This window comes from Phalacrocorax carbo, chromosome 1 (assembly GCF_963921805.1).
Source record: "Phalacrocorax carbo chromosome 1, bPhaCar2.1, whole genome shotgun sequence".
In the NCBI taxonomy this organism is placed as follows: Eukaryota; Metazoa; Chordata; class Aves; order Suliformes; family Phalacrocoracidae; genus Phalacrocorax; species Phalacrocorax carbo.
In genome coordinates, this window is record NC_087513.1 from 7,692,360 (window position 1) to 7,709,536 (window position 17,177).

Sequence of the window (17,177 nt, forward strand, 5' to 3'; positions counted from 1 at the left end):
GGTGTTTGTACCGGCTTCTGGGCAAAAGTCTACACCAGGGTTATGTTGCAACATTGGGTATCAGTTACGTTTATAGCTGGAGACCCCGAGGTCTGGGTGGTGCAACGGCACCCCATTACCACCAGGCAGTCAGAGTGCCAGCAGATGCTGGAACTTTTTGCAAGCACAGATATTAAGTAGGGGAAGAAGTGTGCTCTCATAGCACCTAGCAAGAGCGTTTCAGTGTAGCAGTAGCACTTGCAAAACATACGGATGGAGGACTATGCTGTAGCAGATGGGGTTTGGTTGGGCTCTCCAACCCACCTGACATCAGTATAAAGTCACAGGGCTTTGTGGAGTGACTCTTGTTTTCTCTCAGCATAAACAAGTTGTTGTGCTTAGTGCTGTGGCATTTTTTCCTAATCAGCTCCAGATAAATCATCCTTGCTGCAACTCAGTTAACTGTAAAAGTATTTCCTCTTTCACAAGTTTATTTCGGTGGAGGATATGCAAAAATGGTCTAATACCTACTGTTTTCCTTTTTCTTTTTTTAAATATGTAAAAATGTTTCATTACACTACCCAATTCACTGTATTTACCTGCCTTCAAATGAATCCTTCTGTTTTATCACTCTGAAGTGATGGTATGTTGGACATATCTCACAAGTAAAGGACGAGCATTAGTTCTTATTTGGGGTGCTAAAGGAGAAGTTTATTATCCCAGGAAAATTACTCAAAGCTCAAGGTGTTAGCCACCATACAGGAGTCTGAGAGGTTGTCCATATAGGTTGTAGGACTAACTCCGTAGGATTTAAGGGAACCAAATTATGTTAGCATGTGATGTAACTAAGGACTGTATTAATTGCAAAGTATCTGCCAACAGATGTTGCTAGTGGACTTACATATTCAAACCCCACTTTTCTTGTTATCCTTTCTAGCCTGAGAACCTGCTTTACTACAGCCAGGATGAAGAGTCAAAAATCATGATCAGTGACTTTGGATTGTCAAAGATGGAGGGTAAAGGAGATGTGATGTCCACAGCCTGTGGGACTCCTGGCTATGTTGGTAAGAGGTTTGGTTATACTGTCCATCCGCTCTTCCCAGCTGCAATACAGACACATAGTGAAAAGGGAATAATACTTGTTTTCCAGTGCCACTACACAGTACACATGAGATTTTACAGATGTTCATTAGAAATAGAGATTTCAGAAGTTGCTCGTGCTCTGCCTTGTGTGCTATTCTCCTTTGGGTTTGCATCCTGCAATCCAGAGCAGGGTCTGTGGGATTCACTTTCATGGTTTCAATCCTCTGCAGAATTAGGTTTTCTCAGAGACACTGTAGCTACATTAGGAGCACATGAAGAATATTCTCAAATGCATGGATTCTGCAAGCACCTATAAAACCAAGAAGCTTTATCTAATGTAACATTACTTTAATCAGAAAGGACAGCATTTGCCACATTCCCCTGATAGAAGATAGAGAAATGAAAGAGCTACATTTATTCACACATGTTCAGTCATTCTCTGTTACAACCATGTTAAGTTACTGACTCCTAGGTGTCAAAAAAGGTCCTTAGGTCATTGGGCCTTCCTGGGCGGTATCAAATTGTTCCCTCTCATTTATTGTTTACTCTTTTGTCCATTTGGTAGTGATTGTACCAGGCCCCTGATTAGCAGTGTGTTTACCAGCATCCTTTTAAAAAAGTTAAAGTAACTGTGAGAATTATATGGCAGATGATGACAGGGTCTGTTTGAACAAACACTATTTAAGGCTCACTTCATGCATGAGAGGGATCTAGCAAACCTGTGCCTCCTATGATACCTAGCTAGTCAGCTGAGATGGTAAAACTAATCTCTGGGGTATCCATGAAATCCATGAACCTAAAGTGACAGTAGCTTCCCCAGGGATAGATTTGTATCACATCTTTCTGGTAGGAAAGACCTGATATTTTCCAGCAGTCAGAAAGTGGGTCCTTTTGCTTTGCAGCTGCCACCTCACCTGTGTTTTCATAACTCTGATGGTACCATGGTACGAGAACTCAAAGAGATGATGAGGTTATGACACAGTGATTCAGATTTGTCCCAGGAATACCTTTCTCCAGGCATTATCTTCCCACTGTAGAGTCATACTCTATCCTGATAACATCAGGAAAGGAACAGATTTCTTTGGTTTCCTATCATGAAGCCATCAGCCCGTCATTTTTTTATTTTAAGACATATAAGTCAGGATGCACTCTGTACAGCCTGAAAAGCTGCCTTGTGTAATCACACCAGATTGGAAATCTTCTTCCAAAGCACTAGCAGGAATTGAGCTGAGACAGCAATTTTAATAATTCTTGCTGTCAGCTCTTCTGCCCTTAATTAACATGTTTTATTTTGTTCTGAAATGGGTACTGACTAGCATAAGTCTGTGAGACGCAGGGAAGCTCAAATGACGTTTGCTGAAATGCTGATGAAAATTAAGGAGTGCGACTCTGCTTGGGCACTGAGTGATCTCATATGGCCTCTCAGCGTAGCCATTTACATAAGAAAACTTGCTATTTTGGAGAGGAAGCTCTCGGAGGATGTGACATGAGCTGTAGTGCTTTGAGAGATGTTTGAGAGCTCTCATTACTCATGGTCTGGGTGCTGATAGCTACCCAAGTGCCTCCAGGCCCCTTGGTACCTTACTGAATCTAGGATTTACTCATCACAGTTCAAGAGGTCACAGCTGCTTATTTCTGAAGTGGTGACAGGAGTTTTACCCCTCTTTCACAAAGAAAAACCTCTTTAAGTATTTGTCCTATTTCTTTTTTTTTTTGCACAGAGAAAGCTCCTCTTTAGTGCTACTTTTCTTTTTTTTTTAATATAATTGATTGCCCAGACAACATCTTCCAAGAACAAAAATTGTTATGGTCAGTCACTGTGGTAATGCCCACAAATGAGCCTCCATGAGTGTTATACCTGATGGCATGACTTCTGCATGCATGGTCTGCCATTTGTTTACATCCAAAAGCTTTCATGCCTTCCAGTGTCACTCCACTCTTTGGCACCTGCCTAATGCCCTCACATAAATGTCAGTGTCTCTCCTGCTAAAGGCACAATATGAAAACGTGGCCTCATCTGGATTGGGGCAGGTATGGGGCACAGGGCTGGCCCATGAAGTGTCCTCTCTGCCAACTCTTCTGGGGTATTTTTCCATCCACTTTACCTAGCATTGAAGTAACACTCAAAGATTCCTCGCTTACAATGCAATTCCCTGCACTTTTCTTTAAGGATGTGTAGAACATCCCTTTTTCTAAGACATTATGAGGAATTAATTAGTCAGTTTAACCACATTGATTTTTAATTCCTGGAAAAATGTTAGGCACCTACCGCATGCCAAATACACCAGGGCTCAGTTAAGAAGTCATTAACATCTGCTATTATTTATACTTCTTTACCTCCAGAAATGGATCCAGCTGGATCCTGCTATGCAAAGTGCTGGGCAAGCTTCTCACTTGGTAGCAAACCTGATCTTAAGTTGGAGAGATGAAGGGGTGAAAAGTGAAGAAAGGCAGCAAAGGATGCAAAGCCCCCTGTCATTTCAATCTAATTTCCTTCATTAGAATATACTTTCAACTCTGTGTTTCAGTTTTTAACTTAACTTTTCTTAGTTCCACCTGTTTATGTTGTTCAGAAATTCATTAAATAAGTAAGGGTGTCATTACGATTTATCTTCTTAATAAATATCAGGGTTTTTTCTTAAAATCAAAGTATTATTTATCAAATTAGAGTATATCTAAAATCTGCATAACCAGTAGTGCATTAGCACAGTAGCTTTTAAGGCTCTGCCTTACAGATTAGATTACTGTCAGAATAACTGACATTACTGTTCAGAGATCTTATTCTTTCAGGAGTCTTGTCAGAGACTTTGGCCCTGTGATGAAAAGATGACAGGATAGTTTAAACCAATTACACTCAGTTGAGGCACTTTTGTTAAGATGCAAATCTAAATGTTTATTTACTGAAGAGGGGGTCTGATAATGCACCATCTTCTAATGAAAAGGTCATCCATTTTCTTATCTGCTTAGGACTCTTATCTCCCTCCATTTCTTATGGAAGGAGTCTAGGTGAGGAGATGGGACTAGATGCCCAACTTTCACATAGCATCTAAATTGGGTAAGATGAGGCAGCTTGTGTGGCTTGTTTAATTGCAAATTAGATGTGTGGGCTGGGTTGCATGGATCCCACGCCACCTTCTAGGGTGGAGAAGAAGCAGTGTTTTCAAAACTGTGAGTGATCTGTGTGTTTATGGGCAAGATCTGAATAAGCCATTAGTGATCTGTCATGGGCTGCTCGGCTTGAGACTGTTCGTAAGAACTTGATTTTTATGAAATAGCTGATCAAAACTGCCTGAAAATGAGTCATCCTTGAGGTTTGTCAAGTTGGGCACTCACCAGGAGGTGCCTCCATTCACTCAGCAAATTCCTCTGAAGAGATTTTGGCTGTTTTGGAATTAGGTCTCACTGACTGAATTTTCACTAGAGTTGGTCTTTCAAAAGTTTTGGTTACTTTTGCAGATGGGACTTAGACTCGTAAGACACTTATGAGCATTAAAAAATTTGAAAAAAAAATGGTAGAAAGCCTGTCTCAGGCAATATGATCTCCTTTTGCAGAAATGCTGAATTATGAATTGTGTTTGTGGCTGACTGTGTTTTAATACTTCTGAGATTTAAAAGTCTTGCTTGGAGTCCCAACACAACTTCAAGTAAAATTTTCTTGTATTTCCCGGTTGTACATCCAGGGGTGGACCCTGGATGTGTGGTTGGTCGCTGTACACCCCACCTCACTCACTGTTTTTATCCTCTGTAGTGCTTTTATGAAAGGCCATTTCACACCTTTCAGCTCTGCCAGATATCCAGTAGCAATTTAAGATCATATGAAAGCTGTGTGTTTCTCTTAGCCCTGAGCAAGACCAAATCATTTAAGTAAGCACTAGGTTTCCATGTTGAATTTTTACTTATTCCATATCCATTGAGTCAAAGGTTTGAAAATAGTCAATAAGCCTTTGGAATATCCTTATTAGCAAAAGCAACCTCAGGAGTTGTTTAGGCAGTAACATGAGTAACAAAGTAAAAATAAAGCATGGGAACTGCTCTCACCAGGGTTTGCTCAGGCACAAGCTCGTGAGAGTGTGATCACTCAGCTCCGTTGCTGTATCCTGAAACGGGGTTTGCTTGCATGTGGTGGTAGCTGCTTTATGTTCCATGACAGCTATCTAAATCTGACTCAGTAACGTGAAATAGGGACAGCAGGAATACAAGAAACCAGCAACACTGCACCAAAACCCTGCTATCCTTCAGAAACAGCCCCAAACGGCAAAGTTCTGGCCAACCAGAACAAGGTGAGCACTGGGGGACTGTGTGAAAGCAGGAGAGAAGTTATCTCTGGATTCAATGGAAGAGGGACTCTGGTCTTGAGGTGAAGCTGCTTCAGATGCCCCTTAGTCTGTTTGCACCAGGAGGAAGATGCTTTGTGTGGTGGCCGGGGAGCTCACACTGCACTTGCACCATCTTTGGCTTCAGGAGAGGGGCTGGGTTGGCCCTTCACGCATCCAACCATCTTCTCAATGGTGCAAGGCTGTTCCTCTCTGTCCATGTTTTTGAGGTAGTACCTTCAAGTCCTAAGCACCTCTCTTTTGTGTCCCTTACAAACCCTGCCAGCTACTCACCTTCCCTCTCAGATTGCATGGCCATCTTGCACCTGTGCAGCCCATTCTCATTTCCCATTCCTCACTTGCAGGACCTGCCTGGAAACCGGCACTAAAATAGTTACCAGCTGAACTACTAGTCCTGGTTTGCACCAGGCCAATTTTCTGGGCCAGTAGAGCTGTGTGCTGCCCAGTGTAAGCAGGTCCCTGGTTATTTTAACCCTATTTAGATATTTTTATTCCTCCCACATTTATGGCAACCTGCTGATTTGTTACTCCTATGGGGATCTACAAAACCATCACCCTTTGTTCAAATGCCTCATTCCTTCTGGCTTGCAGCTTGTGGGAAGCCATATAAACCACAGAAAACAGCATTAAACTGAGTTCTTGTGAGACAGTAAAATCTGCTGGGAGTAGCACCATCATGGGAGTGAAGGAGAACTGCTTTTAAGTATGAGGCTGGTATGAAGAACAGGCACCCTCATGACTTTTACAGTTTTTTCAACAGACTTAAAGCATCAGAGCAATGCCCATCACTTGAGCTCTTTGCAGGAACATGGGTTGCTGGTTTTGGCATCCAGCAGCTGCATTTTTAGGGAGCTTATTAGCATAGCTGTGCTCACTGGGGGTAATGGCATAGTGCTCTGAAAGGTTTCCAAATGTTCCTGTTCTGTGCTTTTCTTAAAACCCCACTTGAAACAAGCCTTGTAGTTTTTTTCTTTTATTAAAAATAAAACATAACTAAACAAAGAAAGGAAAATACCTTTAACTGTAAAATGGGAGATATCTGGCCAGCAAGTGGAGTCCTCTGGGAAGTACATCTTCATGCACCTGCAGGTGGGATGAGGCCCTGGGACCACTACCCAACATTTTACCTGCAACATGTCGCTGGTAGCAATTCTGATTTGGCCTGAAACACAGTTCCTGGATGTGAAGCACCCACAGGGAAATAGACTCGGGAAGGGTCCAGGTTTGCTTCATTGACTTGCCAATCTCGGAACGTTTGCAGCATAGCATTTGAGCCCACAGTGATTCCCTGGGGAGATGTGATGCTGGAAGCTCAGCTGGCATTTCCCCAGTTTCAGAAATGGGAGCTTTGACTTTGCTGTTCTCCTTATTGCTGTTTTGTCTCCTCAGTCATCTGTGTTGATCCTTTAATGTTGTCAGCTCTTGGATTTTTTTCATTGTGTCTCTTGCTTTTGCCTCTTGGCACTGATTTACCATAATTTCTGAGAGCTCCTCTGCCTTGTTTTTCAGCTCATTAAATACTTCTGTCTTTTCCATATATCAGAGACAGATGATGCTTAGCTATGTTCTCCTGCTCCTGTTGCATGTCTGCTCTTTGGAACAAAACCCAAAAGCAGCCATTTGGCTTTAAAATAATTATTTAAACCTCCTGCCTTTCTTTATTGAAGTTTACCAAAAGGCAGGTATAGCCTCACATTTACTTCGGGCTTGATCCTTCTGTCTTCTTACCTGCCTAGCAGCCACCATCCATGGCAGCAACTGCCTGTTATCAGTGCTCCTCACTCCTTTGAAACTGAGAAAAATGCCCCAGCAGAGGTTTGATGTTTTAACAGGGAGAATCTTTATATAGTTCACATCCCCTTGTCTCAGATTTGTTTTCTGTTATGTTAATGTGGCATATCTGTATAATGTCAGGAGCTCACTAGGATCTGCGGTGCATTTTTTGCATATTTTGCATATTTTCTTTGGGGGATATAAGATGTATAATGTTTACCAGTCTTGAAAATTATGCAAACAGGACCAGACAGTCAAAGGTAGAAGGGGTAAGCAAATAAAATATTGGGAATTTGGAAAGACTGGAGAGTTGGAAGACATCTAATCACCTAAGGACAGGGGGAAATTAACTCCCTTCTTCAGCATTTTGTCACAAAATCTAGTCACAAGTCACCCAAAACCTATTTGATGCACATTTTGAAAAAGACTGTTTTTAGAGAAAAACTTGGAGGCAAGTTTTGATGAATCAGAAAAGAAAGAGTCAGGTTAAGGGAAACAAGGGTTGTCTGGGAAGGCTGTCTTGAGCAACTTTGAGGTACAACTGTTTTATACAAGAAAAATGTAAATTTGCCAGACTCTGCAAACTCACCAGGTCATCTGTGAGGCAGTGTCAGGCCAGACAGAATGGCTGTCCAGCGCTTTATTCTTTTATCTCAAGTTCTTCAAATTCACCCCGCTGGACTGTCTAGCACCAACCTGAATCACAGATCCTGACTCAGCTGTTGGGAAAGGAGTTACTTTTTGGACTCCAGCTGAATATGCCTTCTATATTTCTGCAGCTCTGTCCCCTCTTGTAGGGAGAATATTTTAACCTTTATCTTGATAGATTACAGCAGTGTGCCCATGTCCTGGAAGGAGTCAGGGGCTTCTCCGGAGATGCAGGTTTCTGCGAAGTACCTGGGGCCAAGTTAGGGGCCGTTCATGCTAGGTACAGTGGAAGCAAACCTCCTTTGGCAGGTGGTGGATAGGTGTCAACACTGTATGATGTTGACACTCTCGAGGGCAGAGAGGCCCTGCAGAGAGATCTAGACAATCTGGAGTGCTGGGCAATCACCAACCATATGAAGTTTAACAAGAGCAAGTGCCGGATTTTGCACCTGGGGCAGGGCAGCCCTGGATGTACAGACAGACGCGGGAAGCAGAGGCTGGAGAGCAGCTCTGCAGAGGGACCTGGGGGTTCTGGTCGGTGGAAGGCTGAACATGAGCCAACAGCGTGCCCTGGCAGCCAAGAGGGCCAGCGGTGCCCTGGGGGGGCATCGAGCCCTGCATTGCAGCCGGGTGAGGGAGGGGATTGTCCCGCTCTGCCCCGCGCTGGGGCGGCCTCACCTCGAGTGCTGGGGGCAGTTTGGGGCGCCACAGGACATTGAGGGTATAAAGCTACCAGAGAGTGTCCAGAGGAGGCCACGGACTTGGTGAAGGGTTTAGAGGGGAAGCCATATGAGGAGCGGCTAAAGTCCCTTGGCTTGCTCAGCCCGGAGAAGAGGAGGCTGAGGGCAGCCCTCATGGCGGTCTGCAGCTTCCTCACAAGGGGAGGAGGAGGAGGGGCAGGCGCTGATCTCTTCTCTCTGGTGACCAACGCCAGGACCCGAGGGAATGGCAGGGAGATGTGCCAGGGGAGGGTTAGGTTGGGTATTAGGAAAAGGTTCTTCCCCCAGAGGGTGGTGGAGCCCTGGAACAGGCTCCCCAGGGAGGCATCACGGCACCAGCCTGGCGATATTCAAGAAGCACTTGGACAACACCCTCAGAGACACAGTGTGAATTTGGGGTTGTCCTGTGCAGGGACAGGAGCTGGACTCGATGATCCTTGTGGGTCCCTTCCAGCTCAGGACATTCTGTGATTAGGAATAACAATATATGAACAGAATCATCATTTTAATTTCTTATACATGCAGTGGTACCAGTTTGCTGGACAGCTTGAAGATTGTGGTAATATTTACCCCATGCTATGGATTGAGGCAAATTCCAATTTTCAAAAGCATTCATAATTTGGCTACCAGCTATATTTTTGCCCACATTTCCCTGCATTTTCTTCCTTTTTACAATGTCTCCCCAGTGTGACTTTACTCTTTCCATCGTTCTGCTGTTTGTGGAAATACAGCCTGAGTCCCCTCGTGTGCCTCATGCACTGTCTTCCCTTCAGTCTTTTCTACAAGCTCTCCTGCCCAAGCACCAGAAAGTCTTTTCTGTTTCTCATTATTGCTTCCAGTTCCCTTCCTTGCTGGCAGTTTTGATCTTAGTTTTGTTGACTTGTCTAGCTTGAGAGTATAACTCTTTGAAGAGTCCGTACCAGTACACCAAAGCATATGTAGCAATTAAATGTGAGGCTCAAGTTTTAATACATTTATGTGCTATTCTTCAAGTAACTAACTGATGTTGATAAGACTCCTAGCAGAGGAAAAAGCAAGAAATATTCTTGCTGCAACTTACCCCTTCATGATTCTTTTGCAGCATTTGAACTCCAAAGTACTCAGAGGAAATACTGTGCTTTTTAAAACCCAGTGTGGCAAGTCTGCTTCAGGAATGCCACAAGCAGTGACTTCTTGCATTATTTTTTTGCTTTGAAAAAAAGTGAAAGCTTCTTTATCTGAAAAAGATTGGAGTCACAGGGTTTTAAAATTTAGGTTTAAGCATTTGCACCGAGAGGTCCCAAAAGGGAAAACTCCAGGCTCCCAAACAAAAAATGCACCTTTTAACTCTGACTGGTGTAAGAAAGGAAAGCCGACCCACAAACAGTTTCAATAAATGCCCAGCTCTCACTTCTAGCACAATTCAGACTATGATGGCTGAAAGCTATAGAGGCAGAATGCTCAGCTCCTTTGCGCATGTGTCCAATTCCTGCTATTTTTCATTTCTTCCTCTGAGGGGTCTGACAAATTACTCCCTCTGACATCCAGCAGGCTTTGGAAGGCAGCTGTTGGGAGGTATGGTGACAGCTCTCCTTCCTCTCCTGCAGACATAGCTTATCACCTCCCTGACACGCTGCACTTTCTGAGTTGCCTCTTGAAATTCCCAGTTTGGCAGCACGATACAGTGGAGCTGAGGCTGTCAGGGTGAATGTGCCTCTCGGCACCGGTGCAAAGCTTGGCCTTGTTTTCTTCCAAGTCTCCTAAAGTTCCTCTGACAGAGAGGTGGTGGCCCTCTGCCTCTCAAGCATTTTCCTGTGGTTGGTTTTGTTTTCTGTCCGTGGAGTCAGAAAACAGGGAATTTACTCCACTTTATGAGCCATTCTTTGTGAGAATATGAGTTTCAAAAACATCAGGATATTTGCAAACACAAGGGCTGTATGCAGAGGGCAACACAAGCTCTCAGGGAGCTTCAAGTTTCAGGGTCCTACCTCTTGGCCACATTCAAATGTTTGGTCTTGTAACATGTGCTTGTATGGCTTTTTATTTTCAGCTCCTGAAGTGCTGGCCCAGAAACCCTACAGCAAAGCCGTGGACTGCTGGTCCATTGGGGTCATCGCATACATCCTGTGAGTATCAGTTGGGTTTTGAATCACAGAGTTGGCACCTGCAACATGCTTTCCTACCATAGAGTTACTCACTTTGCCTTGTCCAAGAAAGTGCATCTCTGACACTTGTGACCCAGGTTAACATGGACCCTGGTCACCTCCCAGTTACGTAAAGGTTGAAAAGTGGGCAGAAGTAGCCGGAAATGAGCCAGGACCCTTCAGAAGCAAAAATCCTTGCTCCCACCTGAACTACCCAGTGTGCAATAGTATCAGCTTGTCCAGGATGTGACGTTAGTGAAGCTATTCCCTCCCCTGCTCAGGTAAGCTTTGACAAGAAACAAATTTGGCCATGTCCACAGAGCACAGCATCATGCCCACAGGCGTATTCTGAAGGGCCACCTCTCTCAAAGTGTCACCGTAATGGCTTTTTGTACCATGGGGAGGGCACAGAGGAAGGTAAGTGAGGAATAGTTTTCATCTACTGCAGTGAATTATTCTCATCAAAACTAATACAAAATATTAAGATTTTTACTGAAAATGAGGGATCATATTCCTTAGCACACCCAACCATCTGGTCCCATAGGAGAGGTTGAGTTCTGTCACTCTTCTATTAAGCCATTAAGTCCCTTGATTCTTGGCTGAGATTTGCTCCTCTAATGGGGCTAATTGCTGCTCGAGGGAGTGAGGGTTGGTTGCCTGAGAAAGCTACAGAACCAGGACTTTTGTGCACTCTCCAAAGTGGTGGATAGATCTCAGAATTCGTATGTTTATGGAGATTTAGTGCCTGTCCTCACTCAGTACTCGCCACCCTTCTTCACAAAGGCTTGATAGGATCATTTAGATTAGAGGGAACCTCAGGAAGTCATGTTCTTGGAGTCAGACTAGGTTGCCTAGGGTCTTGAAATCCTCCAAAGACTGAGACTGTGGGCAACCTGTTCCACTGCTTGACTGTTCTCATGGGGAAAATGTTTTTCTTTATATCCAGATTTGTCTCCATGAAAGGGGCAGCCAGTACTCTAGGTGTGGGTGCACCTTTAGTGCTTAAACCATGGAAGTAGATAAGCCAATTCCTGTCCCAGCAACAATGCTTGGAAGGACTGGAGAGGTGTCATGGCCACTGTAGCCACAGGGATGCGCTGGTACCAGGGGTCATCAGTGCTGTCCAGAGAAGGGCATCCATAACATTTCTGGGCACCACCATCTGAATCCAGCTTTGTGTGCAAGAGCATAGGAAATCACTGCTAATATTTGGATTGAGAAGGAAATGCAAAACTTGTTGTCTGTGAACCTGTAGGAAGACTGCCTCTAGTTTAGAGGCCTGTCTTGATGGGGTGGTCCGTGCTCAGGACTCAAGCCTGTGAGTCCATGCACATCATTCAGACAACAACTACACAGGTTGCATCTGCACAGCCTAGTAGGCTTTGAAGCAGGAGCTATTCATGTGGGTCTTTGAGAAGAGGTCAGGCTTTTGCCATGAGCTGACCCAGGGTGACCATGGAGAGCAAAACAAGCCTGTTCCTTTTGTGCAAGAGAGCACAGAACTGCTGGTAGCTGTTGACTGCTGCAGAAACAAATGTCTTTTCATGCCAGCATTACCAGTGCTTTCCCTTTTCTTTTATTTATTTATCTTTCCCTTTTACCCAACTCATAGTTATACAAGACTGAAAGAAAAAGCAGTTCCAACGAGGCACAGCATTAGAGCATTCCTACTTTGTTCCCTTTCTCCTTATGCAAACCTTTCATGGTTTGTCAACATGAATAACTTTTTGGTGGTGTAGTAGAACTGTTTTTGCCAGGACAAACCTCATTGCTGTATTATCCACTCTGTGCAATAGTCATCCTTTACATATTCATTTAGTCTTGAGCATAAGTTATATGCTACCCAAAATAACTTTCTTATATTAAGAGAGTAGGGGAAGGCTTTATTTATTTGCATGTATATTTATTTATTTAAAACAAAGTCCTGCCTAAAAAATCAACTTTATGACTGGCTTTCAAATCCACATGAATATTTGAAAACTTGTTGAGTACAAAACTTTGCAGGGGAGTGGGTGGATTTACTTTGGAGCAACCATCAATAGCAGGATGCAGCAACCATCAATAGCAGAATGCAAAAAGCTTTTGCATGACAAAGCAAAAATCAACAGTGCTGATACTGACTTTGTGGCAAAGCCTGGCGGGACTTGCTACAGCAGTGAGGAAGACAGCAGACATGCCAAAATACCTCGGAGGCTGCTTCACACATCACTCCCTAGTGCTCTTTTAGATGAGGCCAGTGTGTGCTGACCTGAATTTACTACCTTCCACAAGCAAACATAAACATGGAAGGCCTTGCCAGCCATGGCAGGACAATCAGGTAGGGTCTTTTCTGTTGCTTTTGTAGTACTTTGCTGAGTACCAGCTTCAGAGAGCGGGAAGAAGGATGATGCAGGTGGAAGACAGCAGTACACTGCCTCACTTCCAGGCTCAACCACTGCCTGGGTTCAGTTCATTGTCAAATATCCACCATGAAAATATGTGTCCATCTGGCAGCCCACAGGAGGGCTGTGAACTCTTGCATCCTGCTTGCCTGGAGATAAACTTGGCTCTGCTTTCCTCCAAGTTTTCAGTCCCATTCAACCATGGCTCATGCACCAAAGGTCATTTTGGCTGGCAGACCTGTTGTTATTTCACTTGTTGCTTTTATGTGCCTTGCTGAGGAATACGGGTGAGACAGTGTCAAGTGATGTGTCCTCCACATCCAGTTTATGAACATACCTTCAATAGGTAGAAGGTTTCGATCTCATCCATAATCCTTCCCCCTTCTTAAGCAAGGCTGCTCTTTCTGCAAAGTTCAGCTCAGTCATTTCCTGCTCTGTTTTCCAAATCAGTGGGTGCTGGGCTCATCAAGTGAGGCATACACACTCCTCAAATCTAAATTCCCCATTTGCTGTATGGGGAATTCCCAACCCTGAAGTCTTAAATCAATTTAGTAAGAACAAGGCCCTATGAATTCCTGTTTGCAGGACAAGAAAAACTTTTCAGGGTTTCTGTGCTTCATGTAATAGGGACTTGATTTTTATTATGTACAGTCAAAATAAATGGCAATAATGTGTTGCCATAGAAGGACCATGGTAATGTGTTTGCCAGACTGTTACTGCATGGGTGGAGTTGGGTCTGAGATCAAACCACCTACCTGAATATTTCTGCATTTGAGCTACATCTTTCAGCTCCTGTTACAGTCAACGGCACTCCATGGCTCACTTTGCTTACCCTAACATAGGTGCTTAATGCTGTTTCTGTCACATACAGTGTCCCGGCTGGTCTCAAGCTGTGGCTGCAGGACAGTCCAGCCCCCCATACCCCCATGGCATACCTGCCAGCTAGGGACAGGGGTCCTCTGCACTCAACAGCTTCTTCAGTGGCACGGGGCTCTTCTGTGCTTGGGCACCTCAAGCCAGCCTGGGTTGACACAAGCAGTCATTTCACTGGCATGTGTCGTTCAGTTGCTTAAACTTACGCTTTTAGTGCTACACTGGGGTGTCGGGACAGCCACGTGGATTTGGCAAGTGTAACACACTGCAAAGACCTTCCTTCTGGAGTGGCAGATGGAGGCCAAGTGAGAGACCATGGGCTGTGTCAAACAGCACCAGATGCCCATGCTGAAGCTACTGGACCATGTCCTGCTCCATACTCAGAATCCTGCCTTCACAGTATGGTTTCATCTGCTTTATGGTACATTTGCATCACCCTCCAGCCTCCGTTGACTCCATCTCTATTGACTGCAATGGGAGCTTAGAAAACCAGCCCACATCTTCTATGTCATGATCTTGAACTGAGTCTCATCCTTGCTTCCAGGAGTAGCCAGAAACTGCAGACATGGCCTCATAAGAAAGTGGATGTGAAGAGTACAGTAAAGACAGAAAGGAAGAGAGGTCTTTCCCTAAGCTGGAGTGACGTAGCCCTGCTGGGGTGTCTGATACCACCAGTGGTGGTCACAGGTTTAACATCTAGGTTTGCTATCTCAGCAGTGTCACACCACCAGAGGTAGCAGAGCCAGCATGCTCACAGAGCACATGGCACTGAGATGCCACAAGCACAAGCAGCATAGCCACCCTGGTGCAATGCTGGTAGTTAATCCTGCCCTGAGCAGGTGTTATTAATTCCAATATCTCACACATCCATCCAGATATGCCATTCCCAGCTCCACAGTCAGCACAATTGAAGCTACTTGCACATGTCCAAACCAGTCGGAGATGTATTTATGCACAGGACAATCCAAGCACATCATCCTGCATCACCTCCCCACCTCTCCCACAAATCCTCACAGCCACTCTGACCAATGTTGTAATTTCAGAAGATGGAAACTCAGGGGAATCCAACACAGAAGCCAGGCATAAATTAAAGATGCTCTGAGCTATTATTACTCCAAGTGGTTTGAGTGCCTCCAGACGCAAGCCCAGTCTCACGTGAGAGCCTTCAGTTTATGACACTGGAAGAACAATCTGTTTCTGGTGCACTGATGCTCTAGACAAATATTTGTTTCTATGATATGCAAGGTGAAGGATGTCTTAGGAAAGAATACCTTTGTTTCAGTGCCAGTCTCTAATGCTTCTCGCTAATGACAGCCAGATTGCAAAGGCTGCACCAGCAGAGCTTTTATCAAAACCTGTTTTGCATGAGAAGTCATTATTCACACCAACTAATTTTAGGAGCCTGAGATTTCCTGTTATTCCAGTTGCAGTACTTCTCAATTTGAAACAGCCTCATTGTTGAGCTCAGCTTTCTGCTTATCACAAGGTAGTTTTTGTACATGTTCAGTTTAAAACATAAAGCACAAGAAGAGTAAGAGACTTCACTGGATTCCCAACAGCTGGATCTTGGACCTGTCTGGGACACATGAGAGGTTACAAAAGCTTGGGGAGCTAAAATACCAATTGCATGCATACCTGATAGAACGAAGATTAAGTTAATATACGCAAAAACCAGAAGATCATGTTCCAAAGCTGGAAAAGCACCCAGGGCCACAGAATGCTCTGCCTCAGCCACTAGTTATTAATCCTCAACACCTCCTGTCTCTTCTGCAGCAGGGTCAACACATTTTGCCCTGAATTTCATTCTGATTCTGTTCACTGAAGGGACAAGACAATTACTGGTTTGTTATTGTTAGTTATAAACAACAAGTATCTGGAGATAAATCTTGGATCGTACTTTCCTGTACTTCTTTGCTGCTGAGCTGCTTTTGATTTTCAAGAAGGTGTGCGCGAAATCATCAATGTTTGTATGGAAGGATTAACCAGGTACAATGCAAAGTCTGTTGTGCTAGAAAAAGTTTCCGCCATCATCCTGGAGTCAGGCACTGGGAAAAGCTGGTCAGGCATCTTGCCTGCTCAGCATCTCACACAGCCTAAACAAGAAAGTAAGGAATAACTTACTTGTTCAGCACTTGATGGAGGATTAGTGGTGGCAAAATGTACACAGGCGTGTTGGATTGCTCAAGATATCACAGTTAAACACTGGGAAAACAACCCCAAATGATTGCTCCTTGTTGCTTGCTTCTTAATTTATTTTTATTCCCCATGTAATATGTCCTTGTCCACAATTTCATGAGGGCACCAGTGTCAGTCTGTATGAGGGTCTGTTCCTAAAATAAGAAAAAATACATGTGTTTATCCCTATAAATAGCATTTGGACAACTTCCCACACCACACGTCTCAGGCCTTTGAGCATTTACTGAGTTCTTTGCTCTAATCTCCCTATAAAATTGTTTGTAAACTAACCCCAGTGCCTCTTGTTTTGCAGATTATATACTGACCAAGTGAATGGGTTATTTAGCCTTTAGTATCACCCCCCGGTATGTAACAGGACATGCAAGGGTTTGCTTTCTCTGCCTGGTGAGGAGGAGGCATTCCTGGTATTCCTCTTGTGCTTTCCTGATGGCTTCTAGAAATGACTTCTAGCAATATCTTTTTTTTGTACATCCGCCTGCGTTTTATTTATCTGCATCCCATTCTTTTTAAGGCAAGACTGGGAATAGGAGGATAAGGGAAAATCTGTTGCTGATGTGATAAGGTTGCTAAATAATTCTAAAAAGCTTTTATTTGGTGAAACTGCGAGAAAATGATGACAACTAATAGCTGCCTAAAGCTCCCTCAGGACAATGCAGGATTTTTTCACATAGAAGACATATGGGTTATTTTTGTATTTCTGCATATCTAAAGAAAAGCAGCAGAACCTCTGATAGTGAGGTCATTTTTTTCACACAGAAATGTCCCAGTAGATGGAAATGAAGTCGGTGGGATTTTGATTCTCTAAGAATTAAATAAAAACTTTTAATGGATGTTGGAAGGTGGCCAGCTGCTGGAAGTCCTGCAAGATTTTCCTCCAGCCATAAAATGCATGATAGGCTAATTTACTGGGGCTTTCCCATCCCTTACTGCAAAGCCAGTAATGTTAAAACATTAAAGTAAGTAACATTAAAACTCTGTGTCTTCCTAAACTCTGATTTTAAGGAAAAGGACAGCAAGACCATCTATATTTTGGCTCCCAGCGCCTCTGAGCCGGGATGCCCTGGTGTT

General features: G+C 44.0%; 1 protein-coding gene across 5 annotated transcripts in view; it reads left to right on the plus strand.

Moving 5' to 3' along the window:
- Positions 1-17,177, plus strand: part of CAMK1D (calcium/calmodulin dependent protein kinase ID) — a 293,586-nt gene that overhangs the window by 248,024 nt on the left and 28,385 nt on the right. For all 5 annotated transcript variants that reach the window (XM_064443201.1, XM_064443194.1, XM_064443209.1 and 2 more), the window contains 2 exons: positions 917-1,043; positions 10,566-10,641. In XM_064443201.1, coding sequence (XP_064299271.1) covers positions 917-1,043; positions 10,566-10,641 — 203 coding nt within the window. The remainder of the gene's footprint in view (positions 1-916; positions 1,044-10,565; positions 10,642-17,177) is intronic.